We start from the raw sequence: 18597 nt of genomic DNA, 5'->3' as shown, positions 1-18597 counted from the left end.
TTCTGCATATGACAAGATCCGATCTCCCAGGGTCAACGAGCCGTGCCTGCATTCCTGTTACGCTTAATACTGCCCTCAACCATAGGGCCACACTGCAGTAAATTACAGGCAAATGTTTTCCAGCACTTTATTTGATAGTCCTGATGATGATCCAACATCTTATGGATAAGGATCGAAACGCCATTGACATAGTTGTCAACCTTATAAACAGTGATTCTCGCATTTAATATTGTGTAAAGGTGACCTCTTTATATTTGTTCTTTCACAATTTATGTATTCCTTTATAGAAACAACCACAAACTGCCTTAGCCCTTTTACTTTTTGTCTGTTTTATATGTGGGTCCATGGATACACTGTTATTTGACTCACAATTCTGTTCTATTTTGCATATTAAAATCGCCTTTATCCATCTGGATTCTGGCAAAAATATAGTACTGACTGGGACTATATTCATTGTATATAAATTCCTCACTGTCCCAGGGACCACTGTCTCTTATAAAAAGTTAGGTCCCAAGGTCCCTGGCCGATCCTAATTGGGTTCCCTTGTTTTGTTTACATGAAATTGATAAAAAGGCAGGGCAATGGAATTATGTGGCCATGGCGGGCCAAATTATGCGGCAGCTGTGACTAAATTATGCAGCAAGAAAAAGCACATTATTTCTTTATTAGTACTATTTAACACCAAAATAAAGGTGACTACTTGACCTTTTGAAAAGGCCTTTCGCTGCACAACACGTCACTGAGCTTATAGTATTTTTTGATCTGTTTGAATTGGAAACAATTTTATTTGGTAAAATCAGCACATTCGCCAACATATCATGGATTATGTATCAGCAACGACAAATAAGTGTGTTTAAACCGCCGCAGCCACAAAATTGCTTAATTCTAGTGTCCCTGATTATAAAGTTTAGCAGCAGTAAGCTGCAAACCTTCTTCCCCTCAACTCTTTTTCAGTCATGTCATAAAGAATTGAGATGCTTTATGAATGTGGTGTGCGTGGCGTGGTCAAACACTCGTGGCAGCGCATGCTTACATTTAGTAAATTGAGACATTGTGGGAAGCACTTGGCATGCACATTTTGTGTGTGTTTGTGTGTGTGTATATGTGTGTGTGTGTATATATATTTATATGTATGTATATATAAAATATATGTATATGATATGTGTGTGTATGTATAGATATATAGAATATTCCTTCTCTGAAAAAAACAAATGTTACAGAGACTTTATAGTTACAAAATAGAACTAAAACAACCTTAGAAATTCACTGAAAAAAACAAAGATTACTGGGATGTTATAGTCGGGTTCAGATTTTACTCACACAAAACAATAGAAATTCATCAGTTCTAGTCAGTGGTCGAAGTGCGGGGAAAATAAGTAGGGTAACTGTGGGCGGGGAATCAGAGGGCAGGAATTACTGGAGGATTGGGTCAGTGGGCAGAGTCGGGTGTGGCCAGAAAAAGCACAACATCCCAATTTTTTGTATTTGTTTGGCATTTCTCTGACCAGTTACAGCTTATTATGTTATTTAATTCAACCAATGGAGACACATGTTTATTTAATGCTTAATATAAGTTATTGACATTAAAATACATTCACATGGTGGGATATGTTTGTAATCGCTGAATGTCCGATATATGCTTAAAAGTGGAATCACAAGCCATTTATCTCTGAGCCATGCACTTTGTCATCAGTACTTCTCCCTTTTTCCACAAGAGCAGTTCAAACATAAATGGCAAAATATCCTAGTTTGCAATAGTTTTCCACATAATTAGGTCTATGCGATATTTACCAAATAATACAATATCTGCTGTATAATCTGACGCTTTTTACTAATAAATTGTTTGTAGCTCAAATGGATCAAAAGTTATTACAACAAATGTCACTTGTATTGCTGCGATGAGGAGGGCCCATTGCAAAGGTTGACTTGTCGGTCACCTTTCTCACTGCTGCACTTGCATATTACATTAGTACTAATAAGCAGAATCTTCGCAGAAACTGTTAGTATGTGTAAAAATATGAAAATAATCATGTATCACATTACGCAGCAGCCTTTTTTTTTTTTGCTGCTTAATTTAGTCAACACTGCAACATAATTTTGTTCTCCATTGCTGCATAATTCCAGTGGCCCCAAACAGGCAGCATGTTTTAAATGTGCTCGTGAAGTTTGCAAACTTAGTTTGGTGTGCGTCCAAATCCCTCTTTGCCAGGCCCTGGTGAATTGCACGATTACTGCTGAAACAAGGCTGATGGAGGTACTAATGTGTGGGGTGGATTGGCCTCAAGGGTCCTGTGACAGTCACTCTAGGGTGTGCTGCCTTCATAGGCCTCCCTGCAAGACTGGAGGTGAACTTCAGTATGGATTGTGGTGGATAGGCCTTCAAGTGTAACCCACACTTGCCTACACTGTGGTCCATGTGCTGGTGCTAAGGCACCAGTGTTTCTAAGGTCTAGCAGGGCCTTCTAACGTCTAGAATGGGAGTGTGGTCTGGTCGTGAAGGCTGCCTGGCTCCCAATTTCCAAATTTGGCAGCTCTACCCATAGTGCCACCTCCTCTCCTCCTCTGAGCACCATGTGTGCCCCACTGAGCGAAACTTGCCCTGCCATCAGCTACAACCCAAGTGTCCCCCGCTATAAACACCTGGGTGCAACTGGATTCAAATTATGCACTAGACCAGAGTAATATGCTGCCTGAACAAAACTAGCATTTGCAATGAAATCGGTCTAACATTTATGTTAGAGGAGTTTATAGGACTTACAAGGAGTTATTACCACTGGGAAGAGAGACGCAGCAGCACTGCCTAGAGGTCCTAGAATGAGGAATTACCACTGAGACTAGAAAAGCAGCTGGAGCACTGTGTGTAGAGGATTTAGAGTGAGAAATTACTGACCTAACCAAAGAAGCAGCAGCAGCATTGCCTAGAGGTGTAAAATGTGGAAATTACAGACTGGACCAGAGAAGCAGCTGTACCACTATGCAAAACACACAAAAACACTTTTGGGAATATTAAGTGCTTTGCCCAGAATCACAGGATGATGCCGTGGCTTGAACCTGCTTTTAAAGTTCCAAAGTGGGCAGCTTTGGCTGTTAGCCAATATACCCTCCCCGCTTTTCTGTTTTCGTTAAAGTTATAAACTCAACCCCGTTGTTTAAACGTGAAGCAAAACGCGTAAAGACGCTTGGTTCTGTGTTTCTGAACTACTAACACTGCAACAGAGTAAGTAAACAAGTTAAGCATGCATCTGAGTATTAGTCTATTAGACAGGGAACGACTAAAATGTGCACATTCACCACCAAACAATTAAAAACTGGATAATCTTCGAGGGGGGAACGAAAAGTTGGGAGGGATGTCCAGCTTCTTCGCTTGCTGGTTCATTGATGCAAGAGTTTTGATGGGAAAGGCGCTGGGATAATGGGCTAACCCATTATTTTACAACAACAACAAAAACGCAGTTAATTGACGAAAGACCTTTCCTTAGAGGCCGAAATGCAGGACTCCACTTGGGTTTAGTACAACTGAAATCAGACCATCACTGAATTAGGAGTTCCACTTTAAATAAACTAAATCCTGTAAAACAAGGCTGGGGATGCACCACTGTGGCAGGAAACTATCATGCAACCCATGCTGCTCTGAAATAAGTGTGATGCGATGGCTCGACACGAAAATGGATAGTCATGCCCAGACAGGGGGAACGTTTAAGTAAAGAATGTCAGATGTAAGGCAGGAACAACATGCTTTTACACTTATTATTATACAGGAATCAATGAGTATTTTTGCCTGAAAAGTTAAGGCCATGACTACAGGGCCCATAAGGGACCTGTTTTAATGTCCATTGCTTATATCCTAACAAAGCATAAGCAGTATGGTTTAAAAAGATCACATCCCTGAACAGAGAGCAGCGGTACACATTTTATTTACGAAAATAAGGAAAACTACTGATAAGGATCACATTAACCGTGACCGTCCTGACTCGTCAGAAGCGGTCGCTCCACCTCACGCTGCTCCCCCGACCTTCATTGTGGTATCGTGACCTGCTCTTAACTGCGCCTGATTTGTAGAAGTATTTACCTTAGTGAGCCAGATCGCCACATAGCGCTCCATTACATTTCAACTTGTGCAGATTGACATAGAAGCGTAGCGCTAGTCCGAATTGTGCTGATTAGCATATTAGCATAGCGCTAGCCGTCCATAGCGCGCTGCAATGCTCTGCTTTGTTTGTGGTGCCTGCATTTCACTTTGGGATTAATTGTGTCCAAGTATCTTAGCATTTTTAAACATACTGCGTGCCCCTACCCTGCATTGTATTTGGCCGACTGCCATCTTGTTTAGTTTGTTGTTGTTTAGCCTTCCCTCCCCGAATCCCCACCCCGCCTCCCGCCTCCCAGCTGCTCCGCCCTCGCCTCTCCCCCTCCACTATCTATATATGACAGATGTCGTATCGCGCAGCGTTCACGCGCAGCGGTCGCGCCGAAGGTGCGCCAAAGGTAAGCCCGTCTACGCCCGTCCGCGCCTGGTCCGCGCCCAGCGCCAGACCCCCTGGCCCCTGCAAACACCTCTCCATCCGCATAGCGTACGACTTCGCCACCCTCCTAGCCCTTAACACCGGACGCACATCACAAAGTTACGAGGCTGCCCCAGGACATACCCATGGCCCATTCGCCTGCCACTCCTGCAAGTTCGCCTGCAACAAGACCCCCACCAAATCCACTAACTCCACACACAGACCCGACCCTATCCACCTGAAGCGCATCCTGCTGAACACTCGCTCGATCCACAGACACGCCACTGAACTCTGGGACCTACTCGACACTGCCTCACCGGACGTCGCCTTCCTTACAGAAACCTGAATGAATGCCTCTTCAGCGCCCGACATCGCCATAGCCATCCCAGACGGCTACAAGATCATCCGAAAAGACCGCACCAACCAAACAGGAGGAGGCATCGCCATCGTCCATAAGAACACCATCAGAATCACGACCAGCTCCGACGATAACCTTACAACCGCCGAACACCTTCACTTTCAGATCCACACCAACCCCAGGACCACACTTAGAGGCACCCTCATCTACAGACCACCAGGAACCTGTAAACAATTCAGCGAAGACATCACTGACTTCATCAGCCCACATGCCCTCGCCTCCGAAAACTACCCATTTAGCCGGACATACGCTCGACCCTATCTTCACCACCAACAAACACATCTCCTTCGATCACACCACAGCTCTCCATTGGACGGACCATAGTTGTGTTCACTTCAGCTACAGAACTACCTCGACCCACAACCCCCCACAACATATTCCACGAAGAAACTGGAACAAAATCACCACCGACCAACTCCTCACATCGCTCAATCAAAACCCGCCCGCCCTCCCATCGGATCCAAACCAAGCAGCCACCAAACTCAAACAATGGATCACTCACAGCGCTGACGAACTAGCACCCTTGAAAAACCACCAAACCAAACAGGGCAGCAAAAAAGCCCCCTGGTTCAACGAAGACCTTAAGAAATCCAAGAAACTATGCCGTACTCTCGAGAAAACATGGAGAAAAAACCCAACCACTGACAACCTGACCACCCTCAAGACAGCCACCCGCAAACACCACCAACTGATCCGATCCACCAAGAAGTCAGCATTCAAGGATCGACTCGACAACAGCGCCCAAAACAGCAAGGAACTATTCAACATCGTCAAAGAATTTACCAACCCCACCACAGCCTCAAACGACATCACTCCCTCCCAAGAACTCTGCGACTCTTTATCCTCTTTCTTCTATAACAAAATCGCCGACATACATAACAGCTTTGAGAACACTTCCAAAGAACAATCCACTCCACCCACCTCCGAACCTAAACCGACCCCTAACATCCTTAACACCTGGAACCCAATCACCACTGAAGACACCACCCGCCTAATGAACTCCATCCACTCAGGCTCTCCAACCGACCCCTGTCCCCACCACACCTTCAACAAAGCAGACTCCATCATCGCACCCCATCTCCGTGATATCATCAACTGCTCCTTCAACTCCTTCAACTCCGCTACCTTCCCAGAAAGCTGGAAACACGCCGAACTCAGCGCACTCTTGAATAAACCCACAGCGGACCCCTCTGAACTCAAGAACTACCGCCCCATTTCCCTGCCAAAGTCATTGAGAAAGCCGTCAATAGACAGCTCGCCGCCTTCCTTGAATCCAACAACTCCCTCGACTCCTCACAGTCCGGCTTTCGAGCCAAACACAGCACCGAAACCGCCCTTATTGCAGCGACAGACGACATCCGAACACTACTGGACAACGGAGAAACAGTTGCCCTCATCCTACTTGACCTCTCCGCCGCCTTCGACACGGTCTGTCATAGCACCCTCATACAACGCCTCAGCAACATCGTCATACAAGGAAAAGCCTTAGATTGGATCATCTCGTTCCTCGCCGGGAGGACCCAGAGAGTCCGACTCCCCCCATTCAAATCAGAGGCCACCGAAGTCATCTGCGGAGTACCACAAGTATCATCACTTAGTCCCACCCTCTTCAACGTTTACATGAGTCCCCTCGCTTCCATCGTGCGACAACACAACCTCAACATCATCTCCTACGCTGACGACACCCAACTGATCCTTTCCCTTACCAAAGACCCTAACACCGCCAAAACCAACCTCCACGAAGGCATGAAAGAAGTAGCCGAATGGATGAAAAACAGCCGCCTAAAACTTAACTCAGACAAAACGGAAGTCCTCATCCTAGGATCATCCCCCTCTGCCTGGGATGACTCATGGTGGCCATCGACCCTAGGCACGGCACCCATACCCACAGACCACGCACGTAACCTGGGCTTCATCCTAGACTCCTCCCTCTCGATGTCCAGACAAGTCAACGCCGTCACATCCTCTTGCTTTAACGTACTTCGTATGCTCAAAATAATCTTTCGCTGGATCCCCACCGAAACAAGAAAAACTGTCACCCACGCTCTGGTCACTAGCCGACTGGACTATGGAAACACCCTCTACGCCGGAACCACTTCCAAATTACAGAAAAAACTCCAACGCATCCAAAACGCTCACATTACCGGTCACCTGAAAGACCTCCACTGGCTTCCCGTCAACAAGAGAATAACGTTCCGTCTCCTCACACATGCACACAAGTCCCTCTACAATCTCGGACCCGAATGCCTCAATACACGACTCTCCTTCTACACACCGACCCGCCAACTAAGATCCTCCAATCAAGCCCTCGCTGCAGTCCCACGCATTCAAAGATCCACCATGGGAGGAAGATCCTTCTCCTACCTGGCGGCCAAAACCTGGAACTCTCTCCCCACACACCTCCGCCTCACCCAGAACCTTATTTCCTTCAGGAAGGAACTTAAAACCTGGCTATTCGATAAATAATGCACCCCCTTCCCCCAGGCGCCTTGAGACCCTCTGGGTGAGTAGTGCGCTATACAAATCCCTGAACTTGAACTTGAACTATTAAACGTTTTCCATTCCACACATCAACCAGGTATTGCAGCACCTTCAGGAATGATGCACTTCCCCACCCGGGCAAAATAATTTTTTTCAAAGAAAGACAAGAAAACGAAAGTAGCACTTCACTGGCAAACTCTGTAAAGTGATGCTAATGTGTTTTGGTGTGAATAAAACCAATCTGGCTACTTTGCAACCATTCTGTCTTGCTTTATTTAGTAATTTAGTTATTTTTTTATATTTTGAACATTTTTTCTCTCCTCCCCGAGGCCGCACGTTGGGATAGAAAAATGTCAGAAAAAGACTACATTTCCAGCAAAAGTTTTTCTTTTTTGGCTCCATTTCACAGGGAAACAAATAAAGGAAAGGAGAGGAAAGAGGGTAAGAGCCATTTGTTGAAGTCACCGTTTTTATTCAGCAGGTGAGGAGGAGCGAGACAGAGACTGAAAGAGAAGGAAGAAGAGGAAGAAAGAGAGAGGAGGGGTTAGCTGACAGTGGCAGAGCAGAAAAAGTGGACACTGAAAATTGGACACTGCCCATGTCTTCTATGGGAATGAAGGAAAATACAGAGTCCTTTTCCTTCTCTGCCCACCCCGCCTGTACCTGAACGGCTGAGCCTTATCTATAGTCCATGGCTATTTCTGTTGTGCTAGGATGCATTTTTAAAATAAAGTAGGGGAACTGATTCTATTAAATTGAAAAAATAGGGGTAATCCGTGCCCTGCTGATCCTGCCCACTTTGACCACTGGTTATAGTAGTTATCTCAAGTAACTATTACTCATGCCCTAAGGTAACTATAACTCTCGCACCCCGCCATGCACAGTTTTCACATCAATATTTTTAAAGCAAATATTGCACTGATATCAATGATGTCAAAGAAGATCAATCAGTCAAGGATTTGTGAAGTGTGGCAAATCACCCATGAAGGTCTCAGGGTGCTGGAATTGCTAACTGCTTTGTGGTGATCTGTTTATTTGAATTGCCGTTTTTTAGGCCTTTCCTGAATAGCTGGAGTGATGAGGTGGTCCTGAGGTGCACAGGAAGGTTGTTGCAAGCATTGGCCACCAGGTGTCAGAGACTCCTCCACCTTTGCCTCTGTGGATCCAGGGGGTGTCTGTGAGAAAGAGGGAGGCAGATGTTAGGTGTTTGGTCAATTGGTGGAAGGTAATGCTTTTGCTGATGTAAGCTGGTCCTGCGTTGCGCAGGGCTTTTTATATATGGATCAACATGGTGAACTGGCATCTGTTCTGGATCGGGATTTAGTGTAGCTTCTTGAGGAGGGGTGTGATGTGGGTTAGTCTGGGGAAGTAGAGGATGAGCCTGGCTGCTGAGTTTTGTATTGTCTGTAGTCTCTTCAGGAGGCGTGTGGAGATTCCTACGTAGTGTGTGTCCCCAAAGTCCAGCCTGCTGGTGCTAGGACCTGTGCGACGGTCCATTTGGTGTTGACTGGGAGCCAATTGAAGATCTTCCGGAGCATGTGTAGGTTGTGGAAGCAGGCAGACGAGACTGTGTTTACCTGTTTCTTCATAGATAGCTTGCTGTCCAAGATGATGCTGAGGTTGCGGCCGAGGTAGGTCAGGGCAGGGGATGGGCTGAGTTCAGCAGGCCACTGTGCGTTGTTCCATGGGGAGGTGTTGCTCCCAAAGATGAGGACTTCATCTGTGTAGGAGATGTTAAGCCCATGCGATCTGATGGTGTTGGCTGGGGGGGGGGGGATGAGGGATGATTCTTGGGGGACGCCGAAGATGATCTTTTAGGGTTCTGAGTTGAATGGTGGGAGGCTGATTCTCTGGGTTCTTCTGGTGAGGTATGAGGCGATCCATTTGGGGGGGTCTCCCTGTAGTTCGATGTGGTAGAGTCCGTTGATCAAGATGTGATGGGAGATGGTTCAAAGTCGGTTGACAGGTCCAGGAGGATGAGGACTCCTGTTTCGCCATGGCCCAGGGGGGCCCTGATGTCTTTGGTGGCTGCGATCAGAGCTGTTTCAGTGCTGGGGTTGGCCTGGAATCCGGAGAGAGAGGTTCCAGGTGGTTGGTGTATTCCAGGTGCTTGGTGAGTTGCTGGTTGGATGCCTTCTCGAGTACCTTTACTGGAAAGGGGAGCAGGAAGATAACCAGGAAGTTCTTGATCCTTCTGGGTCGGCAAATGGTTTCTTCAGGAGGGGCCTCACTTCAGCCTGCTTCCAGTCAGGCTGAAGGAGGTTGAGGTGATGGAGGTGGTCTGTGCTTTCTTGAGCTCGTCGCCAATTGTCTTGCTCCCAAGGTTGAAGACATGGTGGGGACAGGAGTCCATGGATGCACCTAACTGCACTAAGTTCATGATGGAGATTGTGCTCTAGTTGTGAGAGGGTCCCATTGGATGAATTGGTGTTCAGGGTTTGTGTTTGTGGGTGTGAGCAGGCTGTTCCTGTCGGCGGCAGTGGTTTGGGGTTTGAAATTTTCCTTGGTAACTAAGATCTTGTTGTGGAAGAAGTCTGCCAGCATGTCACAAAGTTCTTGGGAGGGGGTGTGGTGTTCCCAGTAGCTTTGGTGTTGGAGAATTCCTTCATGATGGCGTAGAGCTCCTTGCTGCGATTTGTGCTGACATCTATGCCGTCTGCTAGGGTATTCTTCTTTGTTTCTTTCAGGAAGGGGTGGTACTGGTTGAGTGCTGGCTTGAAGATTGTATGGTCTTTTGCCTGTTTGCAGGTGCACTGTGAGAAGTTGGCCTGGTATATCATGTTCACTATTCTAGTGAACACCTTGCACCAGTCCGATCAACCCTTATGGTAATAGTTGTAAAGTCAACCTTATAGACCAGCTATCCTAGTGGTAGCATGGACAAAAGCAGTCTTAGGCTAAACTCAAGAGGGCATGTGAAGCCAGCTGTTTTACCATATGCAAACCTTTTAATACCAAATGAAAGGACACCACACAGGTTATATATTCAAAATATATATGTATTTATTTCTAAACAACCCCCTGTACTCTTTATGAGCACAGAAGCACAAGCGTATAACAAGGAACTTAATATAACATACAATAAGTTGCACAATATGGATAGGCCCTGGTGGCCCGTTAAACCATATACTAAAATAGTGGTATAAGTACCACGTCACGAACAATGGTAAGGCCTAGGGCCTTGTGAATCGCTGGGGCTACACTGGACTAACAGTAGTTAGGGAGCAGGAGGCCCACAGGGTGCGGGTGCAGTGTCTAAATGCACTCGCGTGCACCAATAGAAGTCAATGGGTGCGTAAAGTTAGAAAGATAAAGAGTTGGGAGTCTTCCGACTGGACTAGAGCTAAACCACTAGGATACTAGGAGAGTTAATCTCTACAGAAGCACCGCAGTACTCTCGTTACCTCACCCACAGGAAGCGGTGCATAGGTGTCAAAGTGTGTCGGGTTTCGTCCTGGAGTTCTATGGAGCCTTGGAGAAAAGATGCTGCAGGAGAGAAGAGTCCGGTTGGATCCAAGGGTGGATCTAGGATGAAGAGTACCTGAAAGCAGAGGGGACAAAGTCTGGGTCACTAGCCAGTGACCAGGAAGGAACCAGGCGATGTCGGGAAGCAATAAGGTGATGTCGAGAAGCTTGTCTCTGCAGCCACGTGGACCAGGAGGTGTCGACGACAACCAGCAGCTGGATACTGACTGTCCCATGAAGGCTCTCGCAGTTGGCGGTGTCGGATCTTGATTCGGAATCAACAGGCCTTGGCAAATGCAACCCATGCAGGAATCAAAGATGGTTTCTTACTCAGGCCAGCAAGGACTGAGGGGCTTCTCCTTTGCAGGGAAGCAAGGGCCAGTCTAGAGCAACCAGACCAGCGGTGTAGATTGTAGATTTCATCGTCACAGAGGCCACTAGCCAATGGGAAAGTGACTGGACAGACGCGTCAAGCAGGAAAATGCAAAAGGGCCCCACGCAGCACTCGGTGAGTGTGGAGAGGTGATCTTCAGTGCAGTTGGTGCTCGGGGCTGGGGCTTCTCAGTACCCAATGCACAACTTTGAGGGTGCCTCAGAAGTTGCACGGAAAGAAATTCGCTGGCTTTCCAAGATGGCCAGTCCCACGTCTCGCGTCTCCTCCACGGGTCTCAGCTTTGCTGTGGCTGTGGATCAGGTCGAAAGAAGTCTGGAAGTCCGGGTCTTGTCAGGCTCTGTGTTCAAGCTCCAGCGGGAGCAACAACAAAGCAAACCGTTGAGCGCTTGATGGTGCCTGCTTGCACAGGGTGGTCACTCCTTGACCACAAGGGAGATTCTTCAGTCTTCTACGTCGAGTAGGATGTCGAAGGGTCCAGAGTTTTGTATCAAAGTTTCAGTCAGGATGATCTAAAGTCTAAGGGCACATCTCCTACCTTTATTCCAAATCAAGGGGCTGGATCACCTGCTAGGTCCCTCCTATGGGTGGGACCCAGGAAGGGGGTGGTTACACCCCTTTCCCTTTGTCCAGTTTCACGCCAGAGCTGGGGCTGGAGTGCCCCAGCACCGTTTTGAACTGAACTATGCATGGGACACCTTGTGTGCTCCAGGCAGTGTCTCATTTCATTCAGCCCTCCCTGCCCTAATCCACAGGGAGCTAGCACCTCCCTGTGACAGGAAACCTATTGTCCAAGCCTCCCGCGCTGGAAGGGCTCCCAGCAGCAGGAGGTCAGACTTGTGTCTGTGGCAGCAGCATCCATTTTGTGATGCTGAGGCTCTGGTTAACTTTAACCGGGATTAATGGAAGTAACATGTCTTCTCCCTCTAGAAGGGTGGAATGCTACCCCCGTCGCCAGAACTGGCAAGGGGGTAGTATTCCAAAGCGTATGACACCTTACACAACATGTTTTGATAAAGCCAAACCAAAATTAGCAATAACTGCAAGGATTATAATGCACTTAAGAGTATATGGTATGGCAATATCCTAGAACAGCTATAAGGACATGGTTCCGAAAGCTGCAGACAGGCTCAGATCATGCTAGAGCACCATCTCACATAAAACCAAGCACTCTGCCTCCAGAATTGTTAAGGCCTGCCATAGGAGTGACTTATAGGTGTATATGTGTCCAGATATAAGGTTAGACATAGGTATACTATATCTAAGTAAGGGGTGTTTACACAACTTTGCCCCAGCTGAGTGATAAGCCAGTTGTGTCAGTTTGGATGGCCAGCCAGGGGTGGCAAAAGATATGCTGCAGCCCCTGGTAGGCCTTGGGTGCACCTATGCCCTGGGTACCTATAGTACACTGTACAGGGACTCATAAGAGTGACCCAAATCCCAATTGGTGATGTACCTAGCGTACATGGTGTGAAATTCAGAGAGAGAACAGCAGGGCTGTGGGTCTGATTAGCAGGCCCACAGCCACATTAAGTCGAAAACCAGTGAAGCAAAAAGCAAAAAATGGGGTGACCATAGGATAGCAGACCCTACTCTCCTACATGCACCACTTCCTTTCTAGTTGCCGGCAGTTGCGTCTGGTGGATTTCAGCTCTGTAATAAACCAGTTGGCTCCTCAGGCTGGTCCTTTTGGATTTGGTTTGCTAGGCGGGCGGTTTTATCGTCACAATCAGTGATCCACTGGCAGAAGTTCTAGGCAGCCTGTTCTGGGTTGAACGTTGTGTCTGGGAAGTATGTTATTCCACTGGTCTTCGGATATCTTTTTCCAGTTTCTGTGCATGGAGCTGGGGGGCATAGTGCCAGTGTTGGTAGGTCCTGAGATGGCTATGTGGATGCTGCAGTGGGTGGTCCAGGTGAGCTGTGAGACATAGTTGTACTGAGCTCTGTTGCTGGGCATGAAGTTAGGGTAGAGTGTGTGTTCTGCAATGTGGGTAAGGTCAGTGACAAGTTGTTTGAGATTGATGTTGCCCATGCTTTCCAGGAGGTCGGTTGTGTTGGTGTCACTGGGGTTGTTTAGGTGGAAGTTAAGTTCCCACAAGGAAGATGTAGTGCTTGGAGTTGATGGTGATGAGGTGAGGGCTGGCGTTGCAGAGGTTGGAGCGTTGTCCTGATGGTCTGTAGGCGAGGGTGCCCCAGATGGTGCTTTTTGCATCTGTGTGGATTTGCAAGTTACGATGCTCCATCTGAGGAGGCCGTGCAGTGGATTGTGTCATTGTATATGATGGCAATTCCTGCTGTGTGTGTTGATTTGGTCACAGTGTGTTATGTTATAGCCTTCTGTGGTGGTGATGGCAATGTCTGGCGTACAGGTGGGGTTCAGCCAGGTTTCTGTGAGAAAGCTGACATCCGGGTCGAGAGATGATATTGTGTCCCAGATCTCCATGGCGTGTTTCTCGAGTGATTGTATATTGAGTAGAATGCACTGCAGTTGTTCCGTGGCGGTCTCGTCCGTTTAGTGGATGCAGTAATGTTTGCGGTGTCTTTGGCATTGTTGGTTGCATCGGTGTTGCAGGTGAAGCGGCAGTGCTGGCAGGAGAATAGTCACCTGGTGTTCTGTGGAGATGAATGCACGCATAATGTGAAATGACTCCCCACACAGACTGAAAACAAAAACGGCATCCTTCTAGCCACAAACACTACACAGTGTAGCTTGTTATCGGTGTGGGTAAGTACTTCAATGTCCCACTTAGGGGGAGCAAGTGCTACAGAAGTATGTATGTATGTATGTATTTCGATTTATATAGCGCACTAATCACCCAGGGGTCTCAAGGCGCTTGCTTAGGGAACCCGTCCTGGTATTCCCCTGTGAGATACCCCGGCAGGGTATTCACAAGGTGAAAGCCAGGCATCCCGCCGCGAGGGGCCGTAGTGGAGATTAAGCAAGCTATTACCCAGAGTCGCAGAGTGTGACCCCGTGAGTCAAGTAGGCACCGGAGCGAGAATTGTCGAGTCCGTGGAATTTTTGAGCCCGAGACCCGCCGAGGCGGGGAATCGAACCCTGGTCCACGGCTGATCTCAGCTTCTGGGTCTGCCGCCTCTAACCACTGAGCCACGCTTCTCCACAAGAAGTGTGCCACCAAAGCTATTCTTCATAGTTGTTCTTTTCACTACATTGAAATACGCTTTACCCCCTCTTTTCAAATCTGTAGAGCCTCCTACGATTCTGAGGACTCATTAATGTAGACTGTTTTCTATATGGTGCTTCCTTTGATGTGTTTCCTCTTTTTGTTTCTATTACAATTTCTTATTCCTTATACTTGAAAACGTATGCATTCCTAGATAGAATGATTTTAATTGGATACAAAGGTGTTTTTTTTTTTGTTGCACGATAGGAAAAACAATAGTAATAATTTGTTCTTTATTCAGTGATTCATACTGCAGTTTTTGTGTTTTAAACAGCAATACATCAGAGGGGCAACGGTTATGCTATATAATGGTACTCCATTGACCAACTTCAGATTGAAGTGTTGAATGGAATGGGTTGACCTCAACGGGAATCTGATGTGTGACCTCTTGGACAGAGATATTCTCGCCAGCAAGTATGTAATTCACTGAGCCTTTCGTGTTGGCTAACTGACTTTCAATTTTGTCTTCTCCTACCTCCTTCACAGCACCAACAATCCGTTCCCCTCTTACACAGTAGGAGGAGACCTGAGGATAGATGATGACAAGAACCTGTGGAGCTCCCCTGGTGACTTGTCGCACATGGAGGCAGATGATGACCGAGTACTGCAGAGCTTCTTGGAGACCAGGAAGCAGCTGGACAAAGATTCAGAGGTGAGCTATCCGATGCCGAAGAAGCATTCTTTGTGGTTGCCCGTTCATGTATTGTGGGACACATCTGCTCATGGTTTCTTAAAACAAGTTCTGCTTTCCGAGTTTCAGTGGTGACTAGAAATATTTTATCTTGGGAGAGAAGTCAGTAAGTGCTGGTGGGGATTTAGTCTACCATTGCACCTCAGTGCATGATTGTAAAGGTCAACTCCTTTGAGACGGAGATAACAAAGCACTATAGCACTATCTATTCAAAATGATCACTCTCTGTAAATTTCAGTGTTGGAAAGTGGGTTATTGATAGGGGAAAATGTAGGTCTGCCACTGGCAATAAGGCCACTGACACATGATGGGACTCAGCATAGGTCTTAGAAAATTATTCCTATGCTCAACCCTTGGTAACGTGGCTGCGAGCAGACAGGCTTAACTTCAAAGACAGGTATGTAAAGCAATTAAAAACACAATTTCAGTAAATAATTAAGACACAACGCAAAATAAAAATCCAACACCTATTTATAAAAATAGATAATATTTTTATCTTTTAAAGGACACCAAAACGAAACCAATCCACTGTAGGGAAACAGAAATATGAATTTTTAAAGATTAGTCACTTTCTGGTGCTTAGAAACCAACAATACCCCTTTTAGTCATTTTGTTTTCGCTGACAGGGACACACCTTTATAAATTGTTATGAAGAATTTTCTCACCACTGTGGTGTGCCACCTTCTTCAGCAAGCGGGGTCCAGTTACAACTCCTTCCTGGAGTTCTGCTTGCGGGTCCCAAAGTATCCAACACACAGTCCAATGTTCTGGAATCGCCAAGAGGGTCCTTGAAAGTGTGAAACTTCAATTCCGCAATCCACTTGAACAAAACCCTTACAAATCTACTGGTCCTCCAGGCTTTGAATTCTTTGTGGGGCTGTCCAGGTGAGCTCTGTTAACCTGTAGCTTGCAGGGAGTTCCACTCTTGAGTCCTTTGGCAGCAAGGTAATCCACAGGGCTGCAGTTTCACTTGGTGCAGTCTTCAGAGGTCAGGCCTCAGGGTTCTTGCACAGCAAAATCTTTTCAGCAGGGCACTTCTTGCTTCATTCATTTTCAAGCAGCAGATCTGGAGGGCTCTGCCCCTCTCAGATACTTATTCAAAACTCTCTGGGTCAAGCACCAGGTCACTTCTGCCCAATGAGAGCTGGGCAACTCCTCATAGTTATGACCACATCCTGTAGAGTGTGGCATTATTTTGTCCCAGAGTGCATCATTCTTCCAAATCCATAATGGCTGATTTTCCAGCAAGGAGGTAAGAGCTGGCTAAACACACCCCCTGGGATGGTTTTTTCTATGTACGCTCCCCCTACCATCTGCACATACCTTCCTTAAGCCTAGCCCTGACTCTGGGTCAAGAGTGTCAGAGTGCAACTGAAACCCAGGCCTCCCCTCTGCCTTTTGAAGTGCATGGTTTACGACTCCACCCCCTGGCCTGGCATTCCTATAGACCAGCACACTGCCCTCCCAGCAGAGTGGTTCTTTATCACCTCTACAAAGCAGCCTGGCTAATCCACTTAACTCTGACCAATCAGGGCAGATCAGTGAAAGGCTGAATTTGGACGTAAAACAAGAAAGTCTTATAACTTCTTGTATGTACACTTTAGGAGAAATTCAACAATATAATGTTGGATTTACTACTACCATTCTGGGAAGTCTTTGAATGGTCCGGCTAGTCCTCTCCTATCAATATTTATTCATCAATAAATTCCTACGATGTTAACCTATGGGCCATGGGGTTTGCAATGGGGAAAATGTCTTGGGACAGTTTTCTAGCACCAGGGCTTATACAAATATATTTTATAAGTATTTCCCTAATCTCTACAGGCCCCTCACCCCCTGTGCAACTAGGGGAGACTTCAAGGGTTCTGAATCTGCAGAAATATTGCGGATCCTCCTTACACAGTTCTTCTAGCATCAAAGTCGAATTTGAGCAGCTCTTTAATAAAATGTGGGGAGTGAAATGTAAAATTTCACTTTACCTAGGCATATAAAAACTCATTTTATAAGGGTGTACCTTATAGATAACTGACCCCCACCCCTGGGATAACTAGGGGTGACCCTGGGGGTCCCTCATATGCAAAAGCATGCTAGGTTTTTCATTTTTAAGGGCGCCTACCCCCAAAGTCGAGTTTGGGCACAATTCAAGGTTTAAAAGCCGTTCTGGCAACCAGTGCTGCTTTTAAACTGACCTCAGGCTTCAGCACTGCACACATGCTGGGGCAGAAACTCTGCTGGCCTCTAAACTGCCAAGCCCCAGGATACTTGAGACTTCTAGGTAGTTTCAATCCCCTGCCCTATTATATACTAGGGGCTTATAGGGTAGGTCATGCCAATTACAGGGGTACCCCACCATACCATAGTGTACCCTAGTATATGTTGTGTGTCTTAACTGTAGTCTAATGTGTTCCTTTTAGCTTGGCACTGGCCCCGGGCCTGGTTAAACAGAGCCCAGGGTCAGTCAGAGTCAATTACCACCAGTTCCAGTCAGCAAAAAGTTAGGGGGTGCCCAGAGCACAGAATGACTTTGCAACAGTCAGGCACTGTGTTGTGTATAGTCAGGGTGCACATTTATAGGGTGGCTGGGTTGTGATTCACTCCCCCTCCCTTCCAAAAAAATGCCTTTTTGTCTTGGTAATTGGATCCGGGTTCCTGAGTTGGGTCAGGTCTGCTATCTGTGGTTTTTTCTCAGTGTGAGCCAAAAATTAAAGACCAATTAGTGATCTTTAATGTAAATGAGAGAGACAGAGAAACCATCTGGTGGCTGAATTTCCAAATGTGAAACTAGTTAACCTGAACTCAATACTAGCTTGCCTGCATGTTCAAAATATGTGACTCTAGGAAAATATTTTATTTAACAGAGCCTCCTTTTCTTTGTCACATATGAGCACACTTTTAAGTACTTGCGTTTGGATGTGCACTGGACAAGCACCTCTTATATTTGAATTAATATGCTATAATGTTGCTCAATCTTTAAAAAAGAATCTAGGCCATCTTCAGGGTTTACTTGACTACTGTTGTGCTCCGTTCACTAATGGCATTGATGTTGTGGGTGTGAGCCATGAATGTTACTAAAGCCTTTTTTATAGATCAATGTGGAAAGGATCACTGGTCCTGCATAACCAAGGTCTGCAGGTGGATCGGTAGGTGTCTCCCAAATAAAAGACCCTCATACACGTGTTTTTTCTGAGTCGTGTAGCGGTATATGATGTGTCCCCGCTTCTTGTAACACGTGTCCGTGCGTAATCCTTGGGTCAGATTTTGTTTGCACCCTCCTAAACAATTCCATAGCGACACGCCTTAACCTTCTACCCGAATCCAGAAATATTAAAGTTGAACCTCTGGCTGTCTGGGTATTTTAGAACACCTTTGAATGAATGAATGAATGAAAATAATTTATAACGCGCAAAACAATAACCCGAAGGTATCAAGGCGCCTAACAATAAGATCAGAAAATAAAACCATTC

General features: G+C 46.5%; 1 protein-coding gene across 2 annotated transcripts in view; it reads left to right on the top strand.

Annotated features, from left to right (window-relative positions):
• LOC144823116 (melanoregulin-like) overlaps window positions 1-18597 on the top strand; it is a 280535-nt gene that overhangs the window by 103354 nt on the left and 158584 nt on the right. For both annotated transcript variants that reach the window (XM_078681308.1, XM_078681309.1), the window contains exon 3: window positions 14929-15094. In XM_078681308.1, coding sequence (XP_078537434.1) covers window positions 14929-15094 — 166 coding nt within the window. The remainder of the gene's footprint in view (window positions 1-14928; window positions 15095-18597) is intronic.

The sequence above is a fragment of the Lissotriton helveticus genome, chromosome 3_1 (genome assembly GCF_964261635.1).
Source record: "Lissotriton helveticus chromosome 3_1, aLisHel1.1, whole genome shotgun sequence".
Classification (NCBI taxonomy): Eukaryota; Metazoa; Chordata; class Amphibia; order Caudata; family Salamandridae; genus Lissotriton; species Lissotriton helveticus.
Note: the sequence above shows the minus strand (reverse complement) of the source record. Positions and strands in the feature narration are given on the sequence as shown.